Raw genomic sequence first — 23,324 nt, forward strand, 5'->3', positions numbered from 1 at the left:
TCTGAGGCGGGACTTTGCAAGGATGTTGGTCGGGGTGTCTGGAGAAGGGGTTTGCGCGCGCGAATGATGGTGGAGAGCTGGGCTGCTTCAGTATGCCATGAATGAGCAAGAGGTGTACACGTCTGTTGTGCATCGCATCATATCAAATTTCTCGCAAAAGAGGGCACCAAACTTTCCGAAATTTTGAGACGGCTCTGCGCACAGTTTGGGGAAGAAACACTTTCACAGAGTTGAGTGTATGAGCGGGCTAAAAAAATTTATGGCAGGAAGAGAAGCTGTGGAAAATGAACCTTATGAAAGGAGACCACGGACAAGCATTACTGCAGACAACATTGTTGCCATTCGTGACATTATTGGTGAAGATCAGTGAATAAATTTTGCAAGTTCTTTTAGCCACAGAAATAAGTTATGGAAGTGTTCAAACCATCATCCGAGGTGAACTTCATTTCAGAAAATTGTCTGCCAGGTGGGTTCCTCATCTCCAGGGGAAAAAAACTTTCCGACAGGAAGATTTTCAGGGACACCTGCGTCGCTACGAGGAGGAAGGAGACGATTTCTTGAGTTGTATTGTGACTTGTGATGAAACTTGGGTGCATCATTACACCCCAGAGTCAAATTAAGCAAGCATGGAGTGGCAGCGAAGAGAAGAAGCAGGTATGGTCAAGGCCAAACCGCCCATCTGCTGCGAAGGTGCTTGCAACCGTTTTCTGGGACTCTGCGGGCGTTTTGCTGGTGGATTTTCTTCATGAACAAAGGACAATTAATGTAGCCCATTACCATCACCTTTTGGATGAAGCAAAAGATGCGTATCGCAACAAGAGACACCAGCAAACGATCCAAAACGTCATTCTTCTCCATGAAAATGCAAGGCCACATAATGCTGCTTTAACGCAGGAAAAACTGGAGGAAATTCCCTGCACACCTCTGGAACACCCTCCAAACAGACCAGATTTATCGCCCTATGACTACCATTTGTTTGGACCACTCAAACAAGACCTAGGAGGACAGCAGTTCGGTGATGATGTAAATGTAGAAGATTTCGTGCGCAACTGGCTCCGCACATGTCCCTCTTCTTCCTATCAGGACAGCATCAAAAACTTACCAATCCGGTGGAAAAAATGTGTATTGAAGGCAGGACATTATGTAGAAAAGTGATCTCTATAGGTGAAATTTTTGGTTGATGCAATAAATTTTTAAAAATAATTTCTGTTTATATTTAATCCATACCATTAATCAACAACACAGTTAACTTCTGATTCATTAATACTGGAGAAAGAGAGAGAGAGAGAGAGAGAGAGAGAGAGAGAGTGTGTCCAAATCTTGCCTGTTTCTCTACGGGGTCTGGTATGAAGCGAGATGAATCTTCGTAGAGAGTTCTTTTCTACCTGATGACCTTCCTGACATTGAATGCTTGGAGGAGTATCAAGGACAAAAGGTTTTAGGTTTGATGACCACTATAGTAGCACACTCAAAGCAAATACTGGAGCAATAAAATGCTATCTTTGATAACAGGGACATGTTAAACAGAAAACCTATTCAATAAAGGTTACAGGAAATTCTCATTTCACCAGTCACTTACACCACCCAAAGCACTATGATAATACCCGTGCATTAAATTTACAATAGAGAAACAAATGAAACTTACCCATAGAAGTGCCCTCGTACAAATTCATGGATTTTTTCCTTTGAAACAGCATGAAGATTCTGAAATTCATGCAGCGCTGAAAACTTTTTTACATTAAGACCATTGGGTGTAATAATGTCTGGTTTGCGTCTCAGTAAGTGTTCTGCTTCAAGACCTGTAATCTCCGATACTGTAGTAAAGATGTGGCAAAGGTGAGAGGCAGCACGTTCCATGCAGTAACGGTGATATATCTGCCGCTTGCCTGCCTCTTCATCCACACTGAACTATAGTAAACAAAGACAACAAATAAAAATGCTTAAAGGAGAAAATGCATGTGTAATACATATATAAACAAAAGTACAGAGCGAGCAGATTAAGAGATCCTGTGTGCCCAGGGGGTTGTACAGGCCACACAGCCTACGCTCATGGCCAGGCAGCAACACTAATCCATGCTTTACCAAGCTGCAACTTCAATACTAGGGTCATTGGCTAATAGTATCACAAGAATGAATAATTTAAAACGGCAAATTCGTATTTTGCTCACCCTACTTTTCCCAATGAAGAAGTTAACACTGAAAGAATCAATGACAGAAAGCTGAAATAATTCTAAAAATAGAGTAGATTTCCACTAATTCAAACCTCAAAAATCCAGAAACCTGCTTAATCTGAACTAAAAATTTTGATGTACCAAAACTGAAATTAAAAAATGAATATCTGAATAAAAATCACTTGTATTTTTATTATTCAAGTATCAAATCAGTAAAAGATAGTATCCCACTCTGTATTGTGATAGTATTGAGGCAGAAATCAAAGTAAAATAAAGTAACAAAGTTAATCAGGTTTTGTGGTGTTCGGTTACACAAATAACAGAACACGTTCCACAAATATCAGAAAGATTAGAATAACACACTTGTTTCTGCCCCATAGTCACTCCTATTGCCAATGTGACAGAAATGTTGGGCTTTATGGTAATGTACTCTAAAGAGTAAAAAAATATTGAATCTACTGAAGCTTATCTGTCAATACTGAAGACAGCACAAAAAAATCCTTCCCCTTTTGAGGTTGTGATGGCAGTTCATCTTATACAAGACTGGTGCTCAACTTCAGAACCTCTTTTTTCTCAAAGTTCCTAAGTCAAATAGCACTAAATTCTCTATTCAGAAATATATGGTGCTTATGTTTCAAACTTCAGGGTCACTTGCGGTATTGGCTACCTATAATGCTGTCTACCAACCATTTCGTTCTTCTTTGCAATGTGATTTTAGCACTGAAAAAAAAAAACAGCCCTTGGTTGCACTCTATCGGTCAGGTTGTTCACATTGCGTGCAAAGTTCTATTGGTTCCAACTTGGATTGGGAATTTTTCTCACACCACAGCAAGAATCCATTATATTATAAGAAAGTCGTATGGTTTCATCTACATTTAATTTCTGTATCAGAAATATTGGATCTCAAGCAAGACAGACACCCTCTGTGCCAATGTTCAACTTTCAATTCTCTACCTGAAGATGCACTTGAAATTAGAACTCAATAGAAGTATCTGGACTTTGCATTCAACTGGCATATTACACTTTTAAAGTGCAATTTTATTTTAATCATCATTGTAAAAATTGTGCGATACTATTCTTATAGTCTAATTGTAATTGACGTAAATCCTGAAAATTTTATTTGTCACTCATCAGTACAACATTATTTTATCTATAACATTTCATCACTCCACCATTTTATATGTAAATCACCGCATCACATACACAGTTCATTCTTTTAAATTTTATTTCCACAATGTAATTTTGTTTTAGGACTTCGGCAAATCCATAAGTATATCTCAGTTAGGCTGATGATGACCCACATAGGGTCGAAACTAGTCCGTTAATAACATATTGAGTAGGTGGAATAAACTTTGTAAATTATATGTAATCTTAATTCAATACGGAACCAGTAATGAAATTTATAACCTTGAATAATTTCAAAGAACTGCCTTGGCCTGGCTTGAAGTTAACAAAGAAAAATGATCATCTTTCTTTACTCAAGTTTTTCAAACCAAAGAATGCAGATGCACTTAAGCACATATTACAGAAAGAGACTGTTGTGGAGGAAAGTGAACTGCAGAGTGAAATCAGTGAAACTGAGGAAAACATTCAAGAATGAATGTTCATAAACTTCTCTTTTGTTATTATTATTATTATTATTATTATTATTATTATTATTAGGGGGTTAGCAGCCTTTTGGAAGTTGCAAGGGCGACAGTCTGGATGATTGACCGATATGGCCTTGTAATAATATTCAACATGGCTTAGCTGCGCTGATACTGCTACACGGCTGAAAGCAAAGGGAAACTACAGCCGTAACTAACTCCCGAGGACATGCAGCTCTCTCTGTATGAATGCTGTACTGATGATGGCTTCCTCCCAGGTAAAATATTCCGGAGGTAAACTAGTCCTCCATTCGGATCTCCGGGTGGAGACTACATGACAGGGGGCGATCATCAGGAAGATGCATACTGACATTCTGAGAGTCGGAGCGTGGAATGTGAGAAGTTTGAATCGTTGTGGTAGATTAGAGAATCTGAAAAGGGAGATGGATAGACTAAAGTTAAATGTAGTTGGTATAAGTGAAGTACGTTGGCAGGAAGAACAGGATTTTTGGTCAGGCGACTACCGAATTATCAACACAAAATCAAACAGAGGAAATGCAGGAGTTGGTTTAATAATGAATAAGAAAATAGGGCAGCGGGTAAGCTACTACGACCAGCATAGTGAAAGAATTACTGTCGTCAAGATAGACACCAAACCAATGCCCACCACAATAGTGCAGGTCTATATGCCTACTAGCTCAGCGGATGATGAGGAAATCGAAAGAATATATGAAGAGGTAGAAGATTTAATACAATATGTAAAAGGTGACGAGAATCTAATTGTGATGGGAGAATGGAATGCAGTCGTAGGCCAAGGAAGAGAAGGTAATACAGTAGGAGAATTTGGATTGGGACAAAAGAACGAAAGAGGAAGTCGGCTGGTTGAATTCTGCACTGATCATAATTTAGTCCTTGCCAATACTTGATTCAAACACCACAAATGACGGCTTTATACGTGGATGAGACCTGGAGACACTGGAAGGTATCAAATAGACTTCATTATGATTAGACAGAGATTCAGAAACCAGGTGTTGGATTGCAAAACTTTCCCAGGAGCAGACGTGGACCACAACTTGCTGGTGATGAAATGCCATCTGAAGCTGAAGAAATTGAAGAAAGGAAAGAATGCAAAAAGATGGGATCTAGAAAAGTTGAAAGAAAAGAGTGTGAGGGATTGTTTCAAGGAAAATGTTGCAAAAGGACTAAATGAAAAGGCTGAAGGAAACACAATAGAGGAAGAGTGGATAGTCATGAAAAATGAAGTCCGCAGGGCTGCTGAAGAAATGGTAGGAAGGAAGAAAAGATCAACTAAGAATCAGTGGATAACTCAGCAGATACTAGATCTGATTGATGAACGACGAAAATACAAGAATGCTAGAAATGAAGAGGGCAGAAAAGAATGCAGGCGATTAAAGAATGAAGTGGATAGAAAGTGCAAGGTAGCTAAGGAAGACTGGCTGAAGGAGAAGTGCAAGGATGTCTAAGGTTGTATGGTCCTAGGAAAGGCAGATGCTGCATACAGGAAAATCAAAGAAACCTTTGGAGAAAGGAAATCTAGGTGTATGAATATTAAGAGCTCAGAAAGAAAGCCACTTCTAGGGAAAGAAGACAAAGCAGAAAGATGGCAGGAACATATCCAGCAACTGTATCAAGGTGAAGATGTAAAGAATTTGGTTCTGGAACAAGAGGCTGTTGATGCTGATGAAATGGGAGACCTAATTTTGAGGTCAGAGTTTGACAGAGCTGTGAGTGACCTAAGTAGAAACAAGGCAGCTGGAATTGATGACATTCCCTCTGAATTACTGACTGCCTTAGGAGAAACCAGCATGGCAAGGTTATTCCATATAGTGTGTAAGATGTATGACACAGGAGAAGTCCCATCCGACGATTTTCGGCAGAATGTTGTTATACCTATTCCCAAGAAAGCCGGTGCTGACAGGTGTGAAAACTATCGCACCATTAGTTTAGTATCTCATGCCTGCAAAATTTTAACATGTATTGTTTGCAGAAGAATGGAAAAACAATTGGAAGCAGAGTTGGGAGAAGATCAGTTTGGCTTCAGAAGAAACGTAGGAACACGTGAAGCAATCCCGACTTTACGTCTGATCTTAGAGGATTGAATCAATGCCCACGTACATGGCATTCATAGATCTAGAAAAGGCATTCGATAATGTTGATTGGACCAAGCTATTTAAGATTCTGAAGGTGATTGGGATCAGATACCGAGAACGAAGAATGATCTACAATCTGTATAAAAATCAGTCTGCAGTGATAAGAATCGAGGGCTTTGAAAAAAGCAGCAATCCAGAAAGGAGTGAGGCAAGGCTGCAGTTTGTCCCCCCTCCTTTTCAATGTTTATATAGAACAGGCAGTAAGGAAATCAAAGAGGAAATTGGAAAGGGAATCACAATCCAAGGAGAGGAAATCAAAACCTTGAGATTTGCCGATGATATTGTTATTTTATCTGAGTGTGCAGAAGATCTAGAGAAGCTGCTGAATGGTATGGACAAAGTCTTGGGTAAGGAGTACAAGATGAAAATAAATAAGTCCAAAACAAAAGTAATGGAGTGCAGTCGAACGAAGGCAGGTGATGCAGGAAATATTAAATTAGGAAATGAAGTCTTAAAGGAAGTAGATGAATATTGTTACTTGGGTAGTAAAATAACTAACGATGGCAGGAGTAAGGAGGACATAAAATGCAGATTAGCTCAAGCAAGGAAGAGCTTTCTTAAGAAAAGAAATTTGCTTACTTCAAACATTGATATAGGAATTAGAAATATGTTTTTGAAGACTTTTGTGTGGAGCGTGGCATTGTATGGAAGTGATACATGGACGATAACTAGCTCAGAAAGAAAGAGAATAGAAGCTTTTGAAATGTGGTGTTACAGAAGAATGCTGAAGGTGAGATGGATAGATCGAATCACAAATGAAGAGATACTGAATTGAATTGGTGAGAGGAGATCGATTTGGCTAAATCTGACGAGAAGAAGATAGAATGATATGACACATCTTAAGACACCCAGGACTTGTTCAGTTGGTTTTTGAAGGAAGTGTAGGTGGTAAGAACAGTAGGGGTAGACCAAGGTGTGAATATGACAAGCAGATTAGAGCAGATGTAGGATGCAGTAGTTACGTAGAAATGAAAAGGTTAGCACAGGATAGGGTGGCATGGAGGGCTGCACCAAACCAGTCTATGGACTGATGGCTCAAACAACAACAACATTATTATTATTATTATTATTATTATTATTATTATTATTATTATTATTACATAAATACATTTTACTTAATTTTACTTAACTTAGTCTACCTTATCAAGGCAATGCCAGTGTGTAAGAAATCATTTAATCATTATTCTCTGATTGAAATTTCTTGCAAAAGTGCATTATTCAGAAAATAGTTAAATTTCTTTTGTAAATTCTACATATACTGTATATAATGTTATTATAAAAGTATACTTATCAATCAGTGCAGGGTAGCTGTTTTTTCGTATTACATTATTCTGAACAAAGCTATTGACCATAAATGCCAATTTAAAGTGCTGGTTATCAGTCTATGCAATAACTTAAGTACCGGTATGCTCACATTTAAATTAAAATATTTGATGATGATGATGATGCTTGTTGTTTAAAGGGGCCTAACATCGAGGTCATCGGCCCCTAATGGTACGAAATGAAATAACAAAAAATTCAAATTCATTCACTGACCAAAATAAAATAAAAACTGTCATGAAGAATGAATTGATGGACATGAACCCTAAAAAAACCAAACCAAACAAACAAACAAACAAACAAACAAACAAACAAACAAACAAACAAACACAGTGGATCAGACTCAAAAAGAAGGTAGTTAATGAGAGTATTACTGAGCAAGGGACCATTTATAAAGCACAATGATGCTTGATGTCTGAAGGGGTGCTAAATTCACGTCTAAGGCCCCACAGAATGGTACATGTCGCGAGTAAAGTAGAACCATGGTATATGTCATTTTGGGGTACTGATCAAAAGTAGCAAAATCTCACGGTGGTCCACACAAGATGGTACTACTCACAAGTATTGCAATTCGTACAGGGAACGCAGACCTATGGTGTTTCTCACACAATGGCACCACTCATAGCCAACGCAAACCGGTAAGGTTCCTCACCTAGGTGTACTAGTCACGGGCGCCGGTATTCCCGTGGTGTTCCTCACATAGTGGGTACCAATCACAGGCAACGCTGACCCACGGTGCTGCTCATATAGCGGTACAACTCACAGGCTATGCCCAGACCCGCGGTGTTGCCCACATGGGTACAACGCACTGGTACTGGAATCCACCAGGCCAGGCTTTTTACTGCAACTAATCACAAACCTATTTCGTACCAATTTAGTGATACTACTCGCAAGTACATGCAACCCATGGTGTTCCTCGCATGATGGTACGAATCAAGAGTAGTTTCATGGTTCTAATTCAATCATCCCTTGGTCGCCCCCTGTAAGTCGCCTCTTACGACAGGCAAGGGATACCGCGGGTGTATTCTACATGTGCGTCCCCCACCCGCAGGGGGTAGTGTGTTTGGTCCGCGAGAGGTATTTTATTTCCCTCAAGTCCGCCAACAAGCCGGTTAAGACTCCCCTATCCGCCACCTGGGACGCGCCATGTGGGAGTATCACCTCTTCCCCTGCTACGCCTGCGTAGCAGGTTCGTGGATAAAAATATTTAAGAACTAGTGAAATTTAAATTCACAGTGAAATAGAAATATTGTTAAGGACTGTTGTTAAATAATATGTATAAATTAAGACGTCCACAAATGAAAAAAAAAAAAAAAAAAAAGGTTATTTACAGTGTTTCAAAAATTTGGATGTGATTTTCTCAAAACAGTGTTTTCAGACTTAGTTGTTATTGCACCCATCACCTCAATTATGAGCAAAAATGATGAACAGTACTGATTATGAGTAAAAATAACGAAAAAAGTTAATAATCGTTACAAGTAATTCAATTACTTCCCAACTCTGTCTAAATTACATATTTAGCAACTTAGACTGTATTGTTTACTGGGTATTATTTCTTCTTCTTTTGACTTTGTTCTATGAAGATGAAATTTTGGATATGAACACAATGAAATGCATGAAAAAAATCCACAGCAAGTCAATAAAATTACTATTATCATTTCTCTCACTCAGTTTGAATCCTTCAAAACCTATACTTATAATTCTACCCTGAAAATGAAAAAAAAAAATCAAAACCACAAAGTTCACAGAATCCTTTATGATTAGATCAAAGTTCTCAAAGAAAACCTGAAACATAATTGTTGAATATACAAGGTGAATCGCTTAAAACTTACTCCACAAATATTTCTGAAATGGAAGGCATCATTGCTGTGCTGTATTCACAGAAATGAAGTGTAACCAAGAGCTCATAATTGTAGTCCATACACAGATTTTAGGAAGTATTATAATGTGTATTATTTTAGTAAGCTACACTTTTAAAATGGAACAATGCTTCTTGACACTAAAACTAGAGTAAATTAGAATGCCAACGGTATTTCTTTTCAGGATTCTAGTACAAGTAGTTTATGAGCTATTATAGTTTGAAAATTGTAAATGCAGACAGTTGTGTGCTGCATTCAACTGCTTAGTTATGAGGCTATGATGTTCTTATGCCTTTTCCTCTACAGTACCCCAACTGCATTGCGACTTCCTTGTCAGTTACTTAGTGATAGTTCAAAAAGTAAGGCATGGTGGAAATGGAATTTACCAATGCTGAAAAAGCTAACATGTTAATGGTAAATGGAGAATATAGGAAGAATGGTGTTCGTTCGTACTCTGTATGCAGAACAATATCCCAAAGAAGTCTTCTATCCTTACAACCTCTTCAATTACGTGAAACTGGAAGTGTAATACCTAGAAAACATAACAGAAACAAACAAGTGAATGAAGAAAATGGTGAAATTAATGTTCTAAATGCTGTTGCTGTAGATCCACATGTTACTTCCCGAGCAATCGCACAAGGAAGTGGCATGAGTCAGGCAAGTTCCATCCGTATCATATATCTCTCTCTCTCTCTCCATTAAGAGCTGCATGGAAACTATTTTGAAAATCGTGGTAACTTTTGTACATGAGTATTACGACAATATACACCAGATTTATCATGTATCCTGTTTAGTGATGATAGGGATCGGAAGTTCATGCATTTGTATATATTTTTCCCACCATTGTATGAATAAGTTATGCTGGTAAAATTTATGCAAATCACTAAAATCTGAGCATAATATGACTACTTTTATTGTGCATAAAAAAGGAAAAAAAAAAGAATGATGGTGATGGGAAAGTGTCAATGGCAAATAAAGATTCTTGATTCTTTGCACTGTACATGGCTGCCATGCTGCATGAATCATCTGTAAACAACTTAGGCATGGAGATTAAATTTCGTTTCGATGGAGGCCTTTTCAATCTGGCAAGACTTCGCTCACAAAGACGTACTCTGGTTACCCAGGTGACAGAACTTCAGTATGCCGATGACACTGAGCTTAACTTGTCAATGTATGCAGGAAGAAGTTATATATACTCGGATCGAGTTACAGCCGACAACTCTGACGACGACGAGGAATGCTAGAGGTCACTCACAACAGAACAGTAACTCAGTTTGTCATTGATTCAATGAAATTGTTGTGGCCTGATTGTATTAGGTACAACATTGTACTCCTCATGGTAACGGACGCAGCTAGCAACATTATTAAATCGGGGACAACGTTAAAAGATATGTTCTCCATTTTACTTCACTTAACATGTCTCGCACATGGACTATCACATAGCAGAAACTATTCGTTCATGTATCCATTAGTAGACAAGTTAATGTTGTCTGTTGAGAAAATATTTGCAAACGCTCCATCACGGGTTCAGATATTCAGAACAATACCACCTGATACTCCCTTATCACTACAACCTATTTTAATGCAGCTGGGGATCATGGCTTGAGGCTGCACTCTATCATTCTGAATACTTACCAAAAATTTGAGAAGTTGTAAAAACATTAGATCCTAATGAAGAACCATTTACTGAGCTGGCTAAGCAAACATTGTCAAGCAAAGAATTAGAAAGTAACCTTGTGTTTATAACAGCTGATTTTCATTGTATTCCTAAAGTATTATGTCAGTGGAAGCAGTTGGAATTCCTTTACACCAGTCATTAGCAAAATATAATCAAACCCTGTTCACTTTAAAAACAGTTCCATGGGTTGCAGCAGAAACAGTGAAACAGAAAGTAACAAATGTTCTCTCCAAAAATCCTGGGTATAATTTACTGCTTAAAATTGTAGATATTCTAGAAGGCAAAGAACCCACAACATCAACAGAACAATCACTATCTACAGAACAGTTAGCAGCATTTGTTAATGCCTGTCACTTTGTGCAATGTGGAAGAGAGTTTCTTATGCTACAAAGCTTTGCTGAGGGACAACAGACGAAGATTGACCATGGAAAGCATCCGTCACTCCCTAGTTGTCTACTCTAATAGTGAAGAATTCACTGATGATGAGGCTAGTACTTCAAAATCCATGGATTAACAACGTAAATTACAGGTAATTTCATTTTATGGAAATAAGCTCAAATTGATGATGCATATTTTGTTGCATATTTAGGTACCTTTTAGGGCATAAATGCATACATATTCATACAGTTTTTAGGGCATGAAATGCCGATCCCTAGTGATGAAGCAACGTTTACCAATCATGGCCAAGTAAACCTCTGAAACATGTACTACTGGTCCAAAAACAATCGCCGTTGGCTTTGTCAGGTGAAACATAAGCATTCATCTGGTGTGAAACAGTGAACTATCAGCCCTTTCTTTCATATCGTTTCCCCACATAGCTGATTATCTTATCAAATAATTCTGAATCAGCGTCAGCGCTACCCTTTTCCGGTCTGTACACTCCAAAACATCATGTTGCCTGTTATCTTTAGAAATGAGCCTTACACCTAGAATTTCATGTTTCTCATCTCTAATTTTTTTGTAGCTTACGAATTCTTCTTTCACCACAATGAATACTCCCCCTCCCCCCATTCCTATTCTATCTCTAAGATACTCATTTCTCAGCCATGATTACAATATCTGGTAAGTATATATCTACTAAATTACTTAATTCTATTGCTTTCTTTACGATACTTCTACAGTTCAACAGTAACATTTTTATGTCATCCCTACTTGACTTCCATATCTCTGTACCCTTATCACCGTTCCCTAGATGACCCCGTTTCCCTGAATGTATCTCCCTATAACACTTCTAAACAAATTTCCCAATTTATACGTACCACTGCGGTTTAAGCGAAGGCCACCTGAGCGCAGATCCCCATCTCCTACCCACCCACCCACCCATTAGGAACTAGAAATCTCACTCCCAGTTTCCCCACATACCCACTCCATAGTCTCATTAAAATTACCAATCACCTTTCAGTCAGTATCCCTCCTACACAGTATTCCACTGATAATCTCCACTTCCTTAAATTTCACCTGTGCTGCATTTACCAGATCCCACACATCCCCAACTATGTTGGTACTTACACGTGTTTGCCTTCTATTATTGATACAAACGTGAATCACTACCACCTTCTCCTTTCCCTCCTCCTCCTCCTCCTCTTCTACTTTCCTCAACATCTGCCTCAACCTAATTCCTGGATAACACTCTACCCTGGTTCCCTTTCCTTCACACACTTTGCCCAAATGTCTAACAATGGAATCCCTCATGACCAGAGCCTCAACCCTACCCATCTCATTTGAATTTCTGCCCTCCTGGTCAGCCCTATCCTTCCTGACAGCTGCAGAAGCTACTTCCTCCTCCCTTTTCTCCTCCCACAACTTTGTTCCACCTGTCTTTTCCTATCCTGTACTCTACATTTCCCTTTCCCACCTTTTCCCGTTCTCCTACTTCCACACTTCTCAGCAACAGTTCCCTGTTCCTCATATTCCCTCTATTGTTCTGCCGGCAGTGACTCGTACCGATTTCTCACAGACACCTGTCCTGATTCTGCTCCTGAATAGAGCCCTTAGCCTGCAATCTCCTTCCCCTTAACACATTAGACCAACTGTCTTCTACATTTCTCCCCTTTCCTTCCCATTCCTCTTTTACACCTACTGTATCCTGTACGTTGTTTGAGGGAGGCCTACCTTGTCTTCTGAGAGAATCCTAATTAACTCCCTCAAACTCTCCAAGTCATCCCTCATACTCCTTAATGCCTGGCCCTACCCACAGTTCCTACACTGGCACTCCTTAGCCATTCTTTACAGAAAAATGAAAAGAAAAGGAAAAATAAAGTAACGTACCTTCTGCAAAAAAAAAAAAAAAAAAAAAATGTAAGGAAAGAAATATTATCTAGGATAGTACACAAGGATCACATGACAATAAGGTAATTAATAAACTGCTACACTACAATACTACTAAACTTAGTCGTACTATATTTTTTATCCTACAACACCCTAACAGGATAAAAACTGGCATTAATTACTGAATACCGAAAGGAATACACAAGAATTACACAATTCTAAACTGCAGTTAATCCTATCCTAATTACTACAACAGAATTCTAGTAAGAGGGTTTCTACAGATACTTCTACTATACTACACAAATATTTTAAGATAACAGAATAAGCACGCTAATTTATAGTAATAAATTGGTACTACAATACACTACAATAATTTTAAACTACGTTCAGACGTATCCTAATTACAATATGTTATTACTAAGCACAAACAGAAATAAAAATTGCAAGTTTAAAATTCGCAAGAACTACTCAGACTATCAACAAAGCTAAATGCATAGACAGATTATTATTAGTGCTATTTTATCCTACTATACTCTGATACAAACGAAAGATTACTACGGGATGCCTGAGGATTAAAGGAAGCAGAAAGGCTTTCAGGAGAAGATTTACCTGGGCTATGCGAGTGTGTACCCTAGCCCATGTTACGAGACAAATGATTATTTTTGAAGGCCAGAGTGCCATGTTTTGTCCGCTGGGCAGGCGCGCCTGACGAGGAGTGGTGATGAATTTGTGTCTCTAGGCCACCCAGGGACAGGGATGGTGCAACAGGTAAGTCTCGTGGCAACAATGGGATAGAAAAGGGCTGGAAGTGGAAAGGAAGCGGCCATGGCCTTAATTAACGTGCAGCTCCAGCATTTGGCAGGTTTAAATGGGAAACTATGGAAAACCATCTTCGGGGCTGACGACAGTGAAGTTCGAACTCACTCTCTCCTGAATGCAAGCTTACAGATGTACGCCCTTTACTGCATGGCCAATTTGCTCGATTTTTCTAAAATAAATACACATTCTAATAATTATTAAAATATGTGTATGGGCTACAATTATGAGCCCTTTGTTACACTCAGTTCTATGAAAACAGGACATCAATGGCACCGTCCATTTCAGAAATATTTGTGGAACAAGTTTTATGTGATTCACCAGTATATTATCCAGGATTGAAGTCTGAGTCAAACCACAGTACTCACAGTCTCTAAGTTGTTATAGAAGTCAGTATTGCCAGCACAGAGATAACGGCCAAGGAGTGTCGCATGGGTGGTGAATACTGTTGCTACGTTGATATGTCGCATTCGCAGTGCTATAAGTCCAACACCAGCCTGCCACTCATGGAAGTGAGTCACAATACGAGGAGGCGTATCAGTATACTCTTCAGCAGCCTTCTGGAACTAAAATATGACATATTTTACATAATTACCACTGAAAATATAACAAAAAGAAAAAAGCTCTGAATACACTGTATTAAGATTCCACCTTTGTCACTGTACATACAACATATTCCATACGCTAAATGTAAAATCCAAAAGTTAAGTACAACCAAACAACCAGACGGTCTCATTAAAACAAGACCATGAACGGATGAACTGTACACTCCTCCACAAAAAAAAAAAAAAAAAAATTCTGAAATTCAGCTAAACAACCAAGAATATAGCACATAAATCACATCCATTTGAGACGACAACAGAAACTTAGATGAATATAAAGAACTACTGTATTACCATTTCTGCATTAGTGTAAAAATCATCATCGTCTTCTACTGCTTTTGCAGGTGCAAACTGTGTTGCACATGTGGATCTGGCCCAGTTTTTATGCCCAGATGCTCTTCCTGATGTAACCACTATTATGTGTTTCTGTGGCGTTTAGTAGAGTGGTGTATTGTCTGTATATGAAGAGAAGAGCTGCATCAGTTTAAAAGTGAAGAGGTAAATTCAAAATTCACTCTAACGGCTTGCCAACTTACCTAGGAGAATAATGGACTTAACCATGGCTGGTAAGAGAAGCAGAGGGATACCAAGGCAACAATGTTTAAACTCTGTTTTTATTGAGAAGGCGCGTGGAAATAAAAGATGTCACAGAGTCTGTTATAACAGAGGATTGTGGAAGTTTATAGTGTATTCATAGAGGCTAGCAGACTAAATTATAACAGTCTATAATGAAATATGTATGCAGCTTACAAATTTGTTTACCAAAATTACTTTTTACAAGGCATTAACATTCTATCATGAAGATGCATATATGTATGCTTATAGACTAGTTCATTAAACAACTTTTATAAACAGTATTCAATGAACTGGATCAGAAAGAATCCTGTGATGAATCAATACACTGAATGCCTATTATAATCATTAACATTACTATCTGCATTTCCTACAGTATGACCGACTATTACAAGACTTTCTGCAAGTTTCATGGGGAATGTGAGCCTCCTTGATTTTATCTTGTGTATAATTATGTGCATTTAAGTTTGAAGCTTTTATGGGATGACAAAGTACACAAGAGAACGAAATTAACATTATATAAACAGTATTTCGTACCAACTGTAACATACGGACTAGAAACGCTGGTAACTAATAAGAGAGAAGATAGTAAGATCCAAGCAGTAGAAATGAAATTTTTAAGAACATCGGTTAAAAAGACAAGAAGAGACAGAATTCAGAATATTAAAAATAGAGAAGAGCTAAATATAGAACCATTAATACAGAAGATACAGAAAGCAAGACTGAGATGGTTCGGACATGTAAAAAGAATGAGAAAGGAACGGGTAGCAAGAAGGGAATTGGAAAGAGAAGGTAAGGGAAAGAGACCAGTTGGAAGACCGAGAAGAAGGTGGATGGATGAGATTTGGAAGGACATTAAGAGAAGCTGGATTGGATGTGGCGGAAGTAATGGAGTGGGAAAAGTGGAAGGACAGAAAGGAGTGGAGGAGGCTTGTTAACCACACCTGGGCGACTGGACTGGGACATTGATGATGATGATGAAGATAAGCTTGAAAAGAAAATATAAAAATTCTTCTTAGTAGTGATGATGATGAAACAAGGTACTGCAGGGTATTTGTGAACCAGCAATAACAATAAATGGGTGCGCCCAAGAATTCTAGAAAATTCACTTTTCTATACCAACTGCTCAGAAATGAATCCTTTTAGCAAAGAGCATATTGCCGTTGCGACTGCAATATTGCATATCAGAGAAAAAGTCACAATTTTAGTTTTTCTTTAACCACTGGTACTACCAAACAGACAATCAGGAGTGGGAAGAGTGGAATTTTTTGTAGACCAATAACAACCAGAAATATCAACATCTGCAATACTGCAGAACTGAAGAGCTTTTAAATTTAAGAGCAATATTGCATATCTGCACAATTTAACTCTGTGTAACTGCACTTCACGTTGAAAAATGGGAAGCAATACCGCGTAACTTCATTCCTATCTGACTGCACAATGATAAAAGATAATGGAATAAATCCTTATTATTGTATATAGTTAATCTGAATAATTATTGGATTCGCTCAGCAATGTCAGTCCAAGCAACACCAGTGGCTAACACAATAAATGCAACAGTGATCGTGAAGTACGACTGTTACTGAGTGACTTACATTTGGTATTTGTACTATGTTTTATGCTGTTTAATGCTGCTTCGTTTTGAAGTAATGATGAAACATAAGAAAGAATCAGATTCTGATAGAATGGAAGATGTATCAGATAACTTTATCTCGTAAATGACCTCAAAGCAGCTTTGCCACAACACCGAGTTGTTTTTATTAATCTGTAAATTTTACATTATTTTTGATGTTGATGAAGATGCAAAGCATCCAAGCAGTGCACATGAAATAATATAATTACTAATGGACAATGAATTTAACGAGTCAATTAAAGACAAGGATGGAACCTATGAAGGTACTTCCAAGGCTTTACGTGTCATTAGAGGATAAGAACGGCGAAAACACTGAAATTCTGGAGAACTGTTTGTCACTGCTGGTGCGAAGACAGACACCTGTGACTTATCCAAACAGTTGCTTTTCCATGTTGTCGCAAACTCTGCTATTTGTTGCACTTCTTTGGAGCTGCCTGCCACTGCTGGTGAAAATACCAACATCCGTGATTTGCCCTACGAGTTACGTTAATCACAGCTGACACAAAATCTGACGTGTGATACTATCGAGCTGACTACTGCTGAAGAAAACAGTTATGCTTCTAATGCTTTCGAAGGGATACCAAATAATGCAACAGGAAAGAAATGTCGTTTAAACTTGTGATCCTGGGTCATGGAAGCATCATAAGAACAAAAGACGAAGGGAGCAGGGAAAGAGATAGTTGAGTTTTACAAAACAAGGGACTTGAACTGTTCAAGCTTAAGACAGTGAAATGAAAACTGGAAGTCAAATATTCATCAAAACAGTGTGAGAATTCTAAATTTAGGTACATTAAGAAAATTTCAAAGAAGACAGTAAGGCTATTTTTGAAAATTTTTAGATTTAGATGACTTGGGATAAAAAGGAAGTTTTTGTTCTAGACATGGTGGATTCAATGCCTCCTAAAAGATGCACCACTTCTGAAATGTCTCAACGACAGTGCACCAGAATAATGAAAAGAAACGGGTGTGTGCCAAGATGTTCCTCCACACACACTGGGACTTGCAGAAATAACTGTTAGCTACTAGACAGACAAAAGTGACATGCATGGTATGATGAACAAAAGTATGGAAACAGCTAAGAAACTACTGTCCAAGAGACATGAACACCTAACCGCTTTTCGCTTTCTACTGAAACTTACTTTACACTACTGTAGGAAGTCAACATCTAAATTGTACATGGAGCCCATCATACAATCCAAAATGGATTTGTATAGTCTGTTGTTTAATGTTTTTTAATCAACATATGGACAGAGTAAGTCATTAGGATCACCCACTGTCTTGCTCTATTTATGTATCTTTGTTCCATTTTTCTCTTTTAACTATGGCTGAACATGTCTGCATGAGGATGAAATGAGTACCATTCCATTAAGATAATGGAATTCTGTAAAAGAATAAGAGAATTGTACTGTGAAGTACACTGTTAAGGTTAACAATACGGGCCTAATAATGAAATTTTTTCTTGTAATGGACTTACAGTCTGTAAAGGTGTGTCCATGTCTAAATGTCTGTGCTGTATATTTCGAAACCAAATTGACGGTTCATAATTTTACTGTTCATGACTTAGCCACTCACCACGCTACTTGCTATTGGTTTGATAAAATTGCAGCGAACTTGAAGGCTTCAGTGTTCGCATCATTTATTGCCGATTATGTGACCAAAGTGCTCCAAAAGGACAATGGAAACTGCCCTATAATTATTTATTCTGATGGACATTTCTACCAAAATTGGAACACCATTCTGTCCAAAGCACTGCTAAAATTAGCAGCAGAGAGTAAAACAGAAATTATGCAAAAGTTTCTTGTGACAGGTCACACACAGATAGGGTGCGACTGTTCATGCTATCATCGAAAAATTTACAACAGGTTCATGTGTCTTCCAAGTAATATGCAATGGCATATTATTTTATGCGCACTGCTTGGATCAAACCTTTCTGTTAGTCAGTTAAGGAAGTTCAGCATGAATCTTTTAAGGACTACAGTAATAAAAACCTACAGGTGTACGACTCAATTCGACTAGGCAAATCACTAAATGACCCTACAGTTGCTGATTTATGAGCTCTGAAATACAACTGATGGGCATATTGAGTACAAACTTTCATTCGAGGAGGATATTTGGCCACTTCTGTGAAGATCATGCCCTGTCAGTGTTAGATTTAAGGCACTTTAGTTGTTTGCGAAGCCCCTCAAAATACTGCTGACAAAATATCAGCACCTTCAGCAGCTGAAAATGCAGTTGTCTAAGGAATGTCAGCGATTCTATGATGACCTGCATTTCACGAAGTAATATGATGTGATGAAAGAAAAATGAACTTTAATAAAATGTTCATGTACATTATTTGTTTTCTTGAGATGTAAATATTGTGCTTCATTTTGTTGTCATGGTGTTGTCACATGTTCAGTGATAAAAGTAGAATAATTTTTTTAAAATTTTCATTTTAAGCAATACCATATAACCACAATCACAATACCTTTTACCCAAAGCCATTACTGCAAATGTGCTCTAACCCTCAAAGTACTTTTGTTACAGTTATTTGTGCTAGCACAAAGCATTCTGAAAACAACCATTAAATGAAAGATTTTTCTTAATTATGTACCAGTATTGCTTTCTAATGGAGATTTTTTTTTGTTGCTCTTGTACAATGTGGAAAAAGTCACATGTACAGTATTGTAGTCGCATCGATGACATGTATGTTGAGTCCTCAGTCCTAGGCTGACTGAAACTTCAACAAATCCATCATCAGCTGTCATGCATAGCCTAGTTATCACTGAACAAGTGTACCTGAGATATAAGTAGCGAGGTAGTTTACCATTTCCTTTGTCACCACGTCAGAAGGTGCCAAGCCCACTGAAATTCATACACCATCCAAAGCTATGAGCAACACTTTCATACCATTCATCACAGGAACTGACTGCATAAGAAATGGCATCACTAGTATCACTCATACTTAAGCCACTTGCACACCAACAAAGTCAAGGATGAGGCAGAAAAATGAAAAGACTGTAAAAACTAGATCTTTTTTTTTTTTTTTTGCTAGGGGCTTTACGTCGCACCGACACAGATAGGTCTTATGGCGACGATGGGATAGGAAAGGCCTAGGAGTTGGAAGGAAGCAGCCGTGGCCTTAAATAAGGTACAGCCCCAGCATTTGCCTGGTGTGAAAATGGGAAACCACGGAAAACCATCTTCAGGGCTGCCGATAGTGGGATTCGAACCTACTATCTCCCGGATGCAAGCTCACAGCCGCGCGCCTCTACGCGCACGGCCAACTCGCCCGGTAAAACTAGATCTAGCCCACAGTTCCACAGCTTGGCACCCATTAAGACCAGTCCAGTGCAGCAGGGTTGGCCTGACTCTACATGCCAAGCGAGAGAGTTAAAACTGGGCATGACACAGGAGCAATGATATTCAACTGAAACTACAAAGCTTTCCTCACACCATTTCCAATGAAATGTTAACTGGAATAGTGTTAAAAGAGACACTATAATCACAAGAAAATCCATCTTCTTTAAATATTGGTGTTTGATTTATACTGCACTCAATAATATTAACAGACATGGTTTCATTTTCTTATATTATCACATTTAAAGAAAACTGACAAGTTAAAATGAACAAAGATACGGAGTTTAAACGTGCGAGCAATGATTTAAAATTTCTTGGACGGAAATTGCAGAATTTCCACTAAGAAAATAAAATTCCTACTAATCATTCAGTAAAACATAATAGATTTACATAATTCATCAAGTTTAATGCTTGATTTTGGGCAGTATTGTACTGATATGTGACTTTCCCCTATTTATTGAGTTTTTGTAAATAGTATCTAAAACTTATCAGATGTCTGATGATAATAGCTAGGCTCTAAATGGCCAGCGAGTTTCATCACGAGTGAACAGACAGATACTTACTATCCAAGATTAAAGTACAACAACACTGTAAATGCAGTACTAAGTAAATATACAACATGTCTTAAAATAAATAACCTACCTATAGAGCGTTCCAACCTTAAATTGCAGTACAGCAGTAATGGGATAATTCCGTCTCTTTCCTTCTCCCATGTTTTGCGGGTAGCGCTGTCCTACTCTAATACAGCGGGTTTGCCAAATATCCGTAAATCACAATGTTATCGATTAAAATGGGTGAATATCGTGTTATGTACAGAATTTCAAGGCGCATTTGATGCCGTTAACAAAAAAAATTGTAAAAAAAAAAAAAATTAGTGTGAAAATGGTAATATACTAGAAAGTTACGCCAAATGCAAAATCTTCATTGCATAGAACTTATGTCATAACTCCTATTTTATATTCGTTATTTTGCTAATTTTTTTCACTGCTGGTAAAGAAACATTTCAGCTCGATGTAGATAAGTTTACTTTTAAATTTAAATGATAACAAAATGCAGTATATGCGTTTATTTTCAGTCATGTTCAGGGATTTTTATGTGCAGGCACGTAAAAGTCAGTCGGTGGCCAGCGTCTTTCCTATTTAATTTGCATGGGGGCCAAAGTGAGGCAAATGGACTTCAGACATGGAAGTTATTTTTAAAACAATCCCAAAGTTCTTATCTTGCTTAGTTCTTAATTTGTGACAGGAAGAATGTCTCCTTGAATTTTGGTTTCGCGCGTGACTCCACTGGCTGGCTGTCTGGCTGAAATACCGGTAGTGATCTCCCAAACATGGGCTTTTAACATTGCAGTGCAGTGCTTATTTTGTCAGTAGTATGTATAATAGTGATTAAATACATATCAGTGACATATGCACAATTCTTGAGGGCAAGTGTATTTCGTTTGTGTGGTTCGTGAGTTTGTGCTCGTGCCTATGGATCTTAGTTCGAAGAGAAAGTGCAGAAGGATGAACAATGGATCGTCAAATTAAAAAGAAACGTTCCATAGTTCAAAGAACAAAGGCAGAAATGTTTACACGAAGAAGTCAGTCCCTGGCCCACCGTCTTTGCTATTGACTTGGCACGGCGTGGTTAAAGCGAAGCAAACGGTCTTCGGATATGGAAGTTATTTTTAAATCATACCTCAAGTCCTTATCTCGCTTATCTCTTAATTTATGACAGGGAGAACGTCTCGTACGTTTACGTTTCATGAGCGACTCGGCTGGCTGGCCAGCAGGAATCTCCCAAACAGTGAGCATTTAAATATACAGACAGTCGTGTGCACTGGTCTTCATTTTATCAGTATTATAAGATTGATTAAATAAAGATCAGTGATAAATGTATAGTTCTTGAGGGCAAGTGGATAGTGTTTGTTGTGTTTGTGTAGTTGTAAGTTCGTACTCGTGCTCGTGGTTCTTAGTTCGAACAAAAGTGCAGAAGGATGTACAATGCATCGTTAAATTAAAAAGAAACGATCCGTGGGTAAACTCAGGGGAAAATAACGCAATATTATATTGAGTGTCCTGGATTATTTTTTAAAGACTATGAATGTGAGTAGCGCAGTCAGTGAAACAGCTTAAGCTACAGGTTGTTCCAAAAGAACAATCTATGCTATAAGGAAGGAACACACACATGGTCCTTTGCGAACTCCCGCCAAAAAGAAAAAAGAGGACAGGTAAATGGAGAAGATTCTTTGCCACGATTTTCCAAAACTACGTTGTATCGCTTCTTACATGATATATGTTTCCCTTATTTAAGATGGGGTAATAAAGCAGCTTTCATTGAAACTGATGAAATTATTAATTGGAGGCACAGATATCTCTGGGAGATAAAACATTTGAGGGCACAGAATAAAGCTATAATTTACACAGATGAATTGTGGATAGATATTGGGCAGACAGTGACAAAAGAATGGAAGGATACGACAGTGAAAAGTGCACGGCAGGCCGCCATTGAAGGGGTGAGTTCGGGACTTAGGCCACCGAAAAGCCAAGGACCGCGATTCGCCTTAGTCTATGCGGGTAATGAACATGGTATTGTTCCAAATTCTGAAATAACATTTTCATGCCATAAAAACACGGCGGACGCCCACGAGGAAATGACTGGTGAAATTTATGAGAAGTGGTTTTCGGAACAACTACTGCCGAACTCTTCCGAAGGTGCCATGATCATGCTGGATAATGCGGCTTATCATTCCCGTAAGTTGGAATCTTTGCCGCTGGTTTCTTGGCGAAAGATGACATCGTACAGTGGTTACGTAAAATATATATATATTTTGAGTACGGGATGCTCAAGCGAGAATTGTTGCACATCACTTCTCAGTATAGGGCCCTGTATGATAAGCAGAGAATAGATGAAATGGTAAAAGCTGCGGGTTGGCAGATTCTTCGTCTCATGCCTTATCGCTGCGAGTTAAACCCTATTGAGATGGTGGGGTCCCAGGTGAAAAACTACATCCGGTAACGTAACGTATCATTCAAGAAAAATTATATGGAAAATTTAATAACCGGTGGACAATTGGGCAAATTACGTGAACGAAGTAAAGAAAAATGAAAAAGATTTGTGGAAAGCAGACGAATTACAGGACAATGTCGACGATGAAGAGTTTTTAATAAGACTTTCTTCATCGTCCGGATCATTATCAAGTTCATCTTCCGAACCCGGTTCATCCAAAGCGGGAACATCAGGCCTTGCAGAAATGATAGAAGGTGTATGTCCAATGTTTGAGAGCAACGACAGTGATTAAAGTATGTTGTATTTATTTTAACTTC

At 38.3% G+C, this 23,324-nt stretch overlaps 1 protein-coding gene across 1 annotated transcript in view; it reads right to left on the reverse strand.

Moving 5' to 3' along the window:
- The window catches only part of Glys (glycogen [starch] synthase), a 146,292-nt gene that overhangs the window by 72,675 nt on the left and 50,293 nt on the right, over window positions 1–23,324 (reverse strand). The window contains exons 5-6 of the mRNA XM_067135130.2: window positions 14,238–14,435; window positions 1,646–1,908 (exon numbers count right to left, since the gene is read on the reverse strand). Of these exons, the coding sequence (XP_066991231.1) occupies window positions 1,646–1,908; window positions 14,238–14,435 (461 nt within the window). The remainder of the gene's footprint in view (window positions 1–1,645; window positions 1,909–14,237; window positions 14,436–23,324) is intronic.

The sequence above is a fragment of the Anabrus simplex genome, chromosome 1 (genome assembly GCF_040414725.1).
Source record: "Anabrus simplex isolate iqAnaSimp1 chromosome 1, ASM4041472v1, whole genome shotgun sequence".
NCBI classification, from domain to species: Eukaryota; Metazoa; Arthropoda; class Insecta; order Orthoptera; family Tettigoniidae; genus Anabrus; species Anabrus simplex.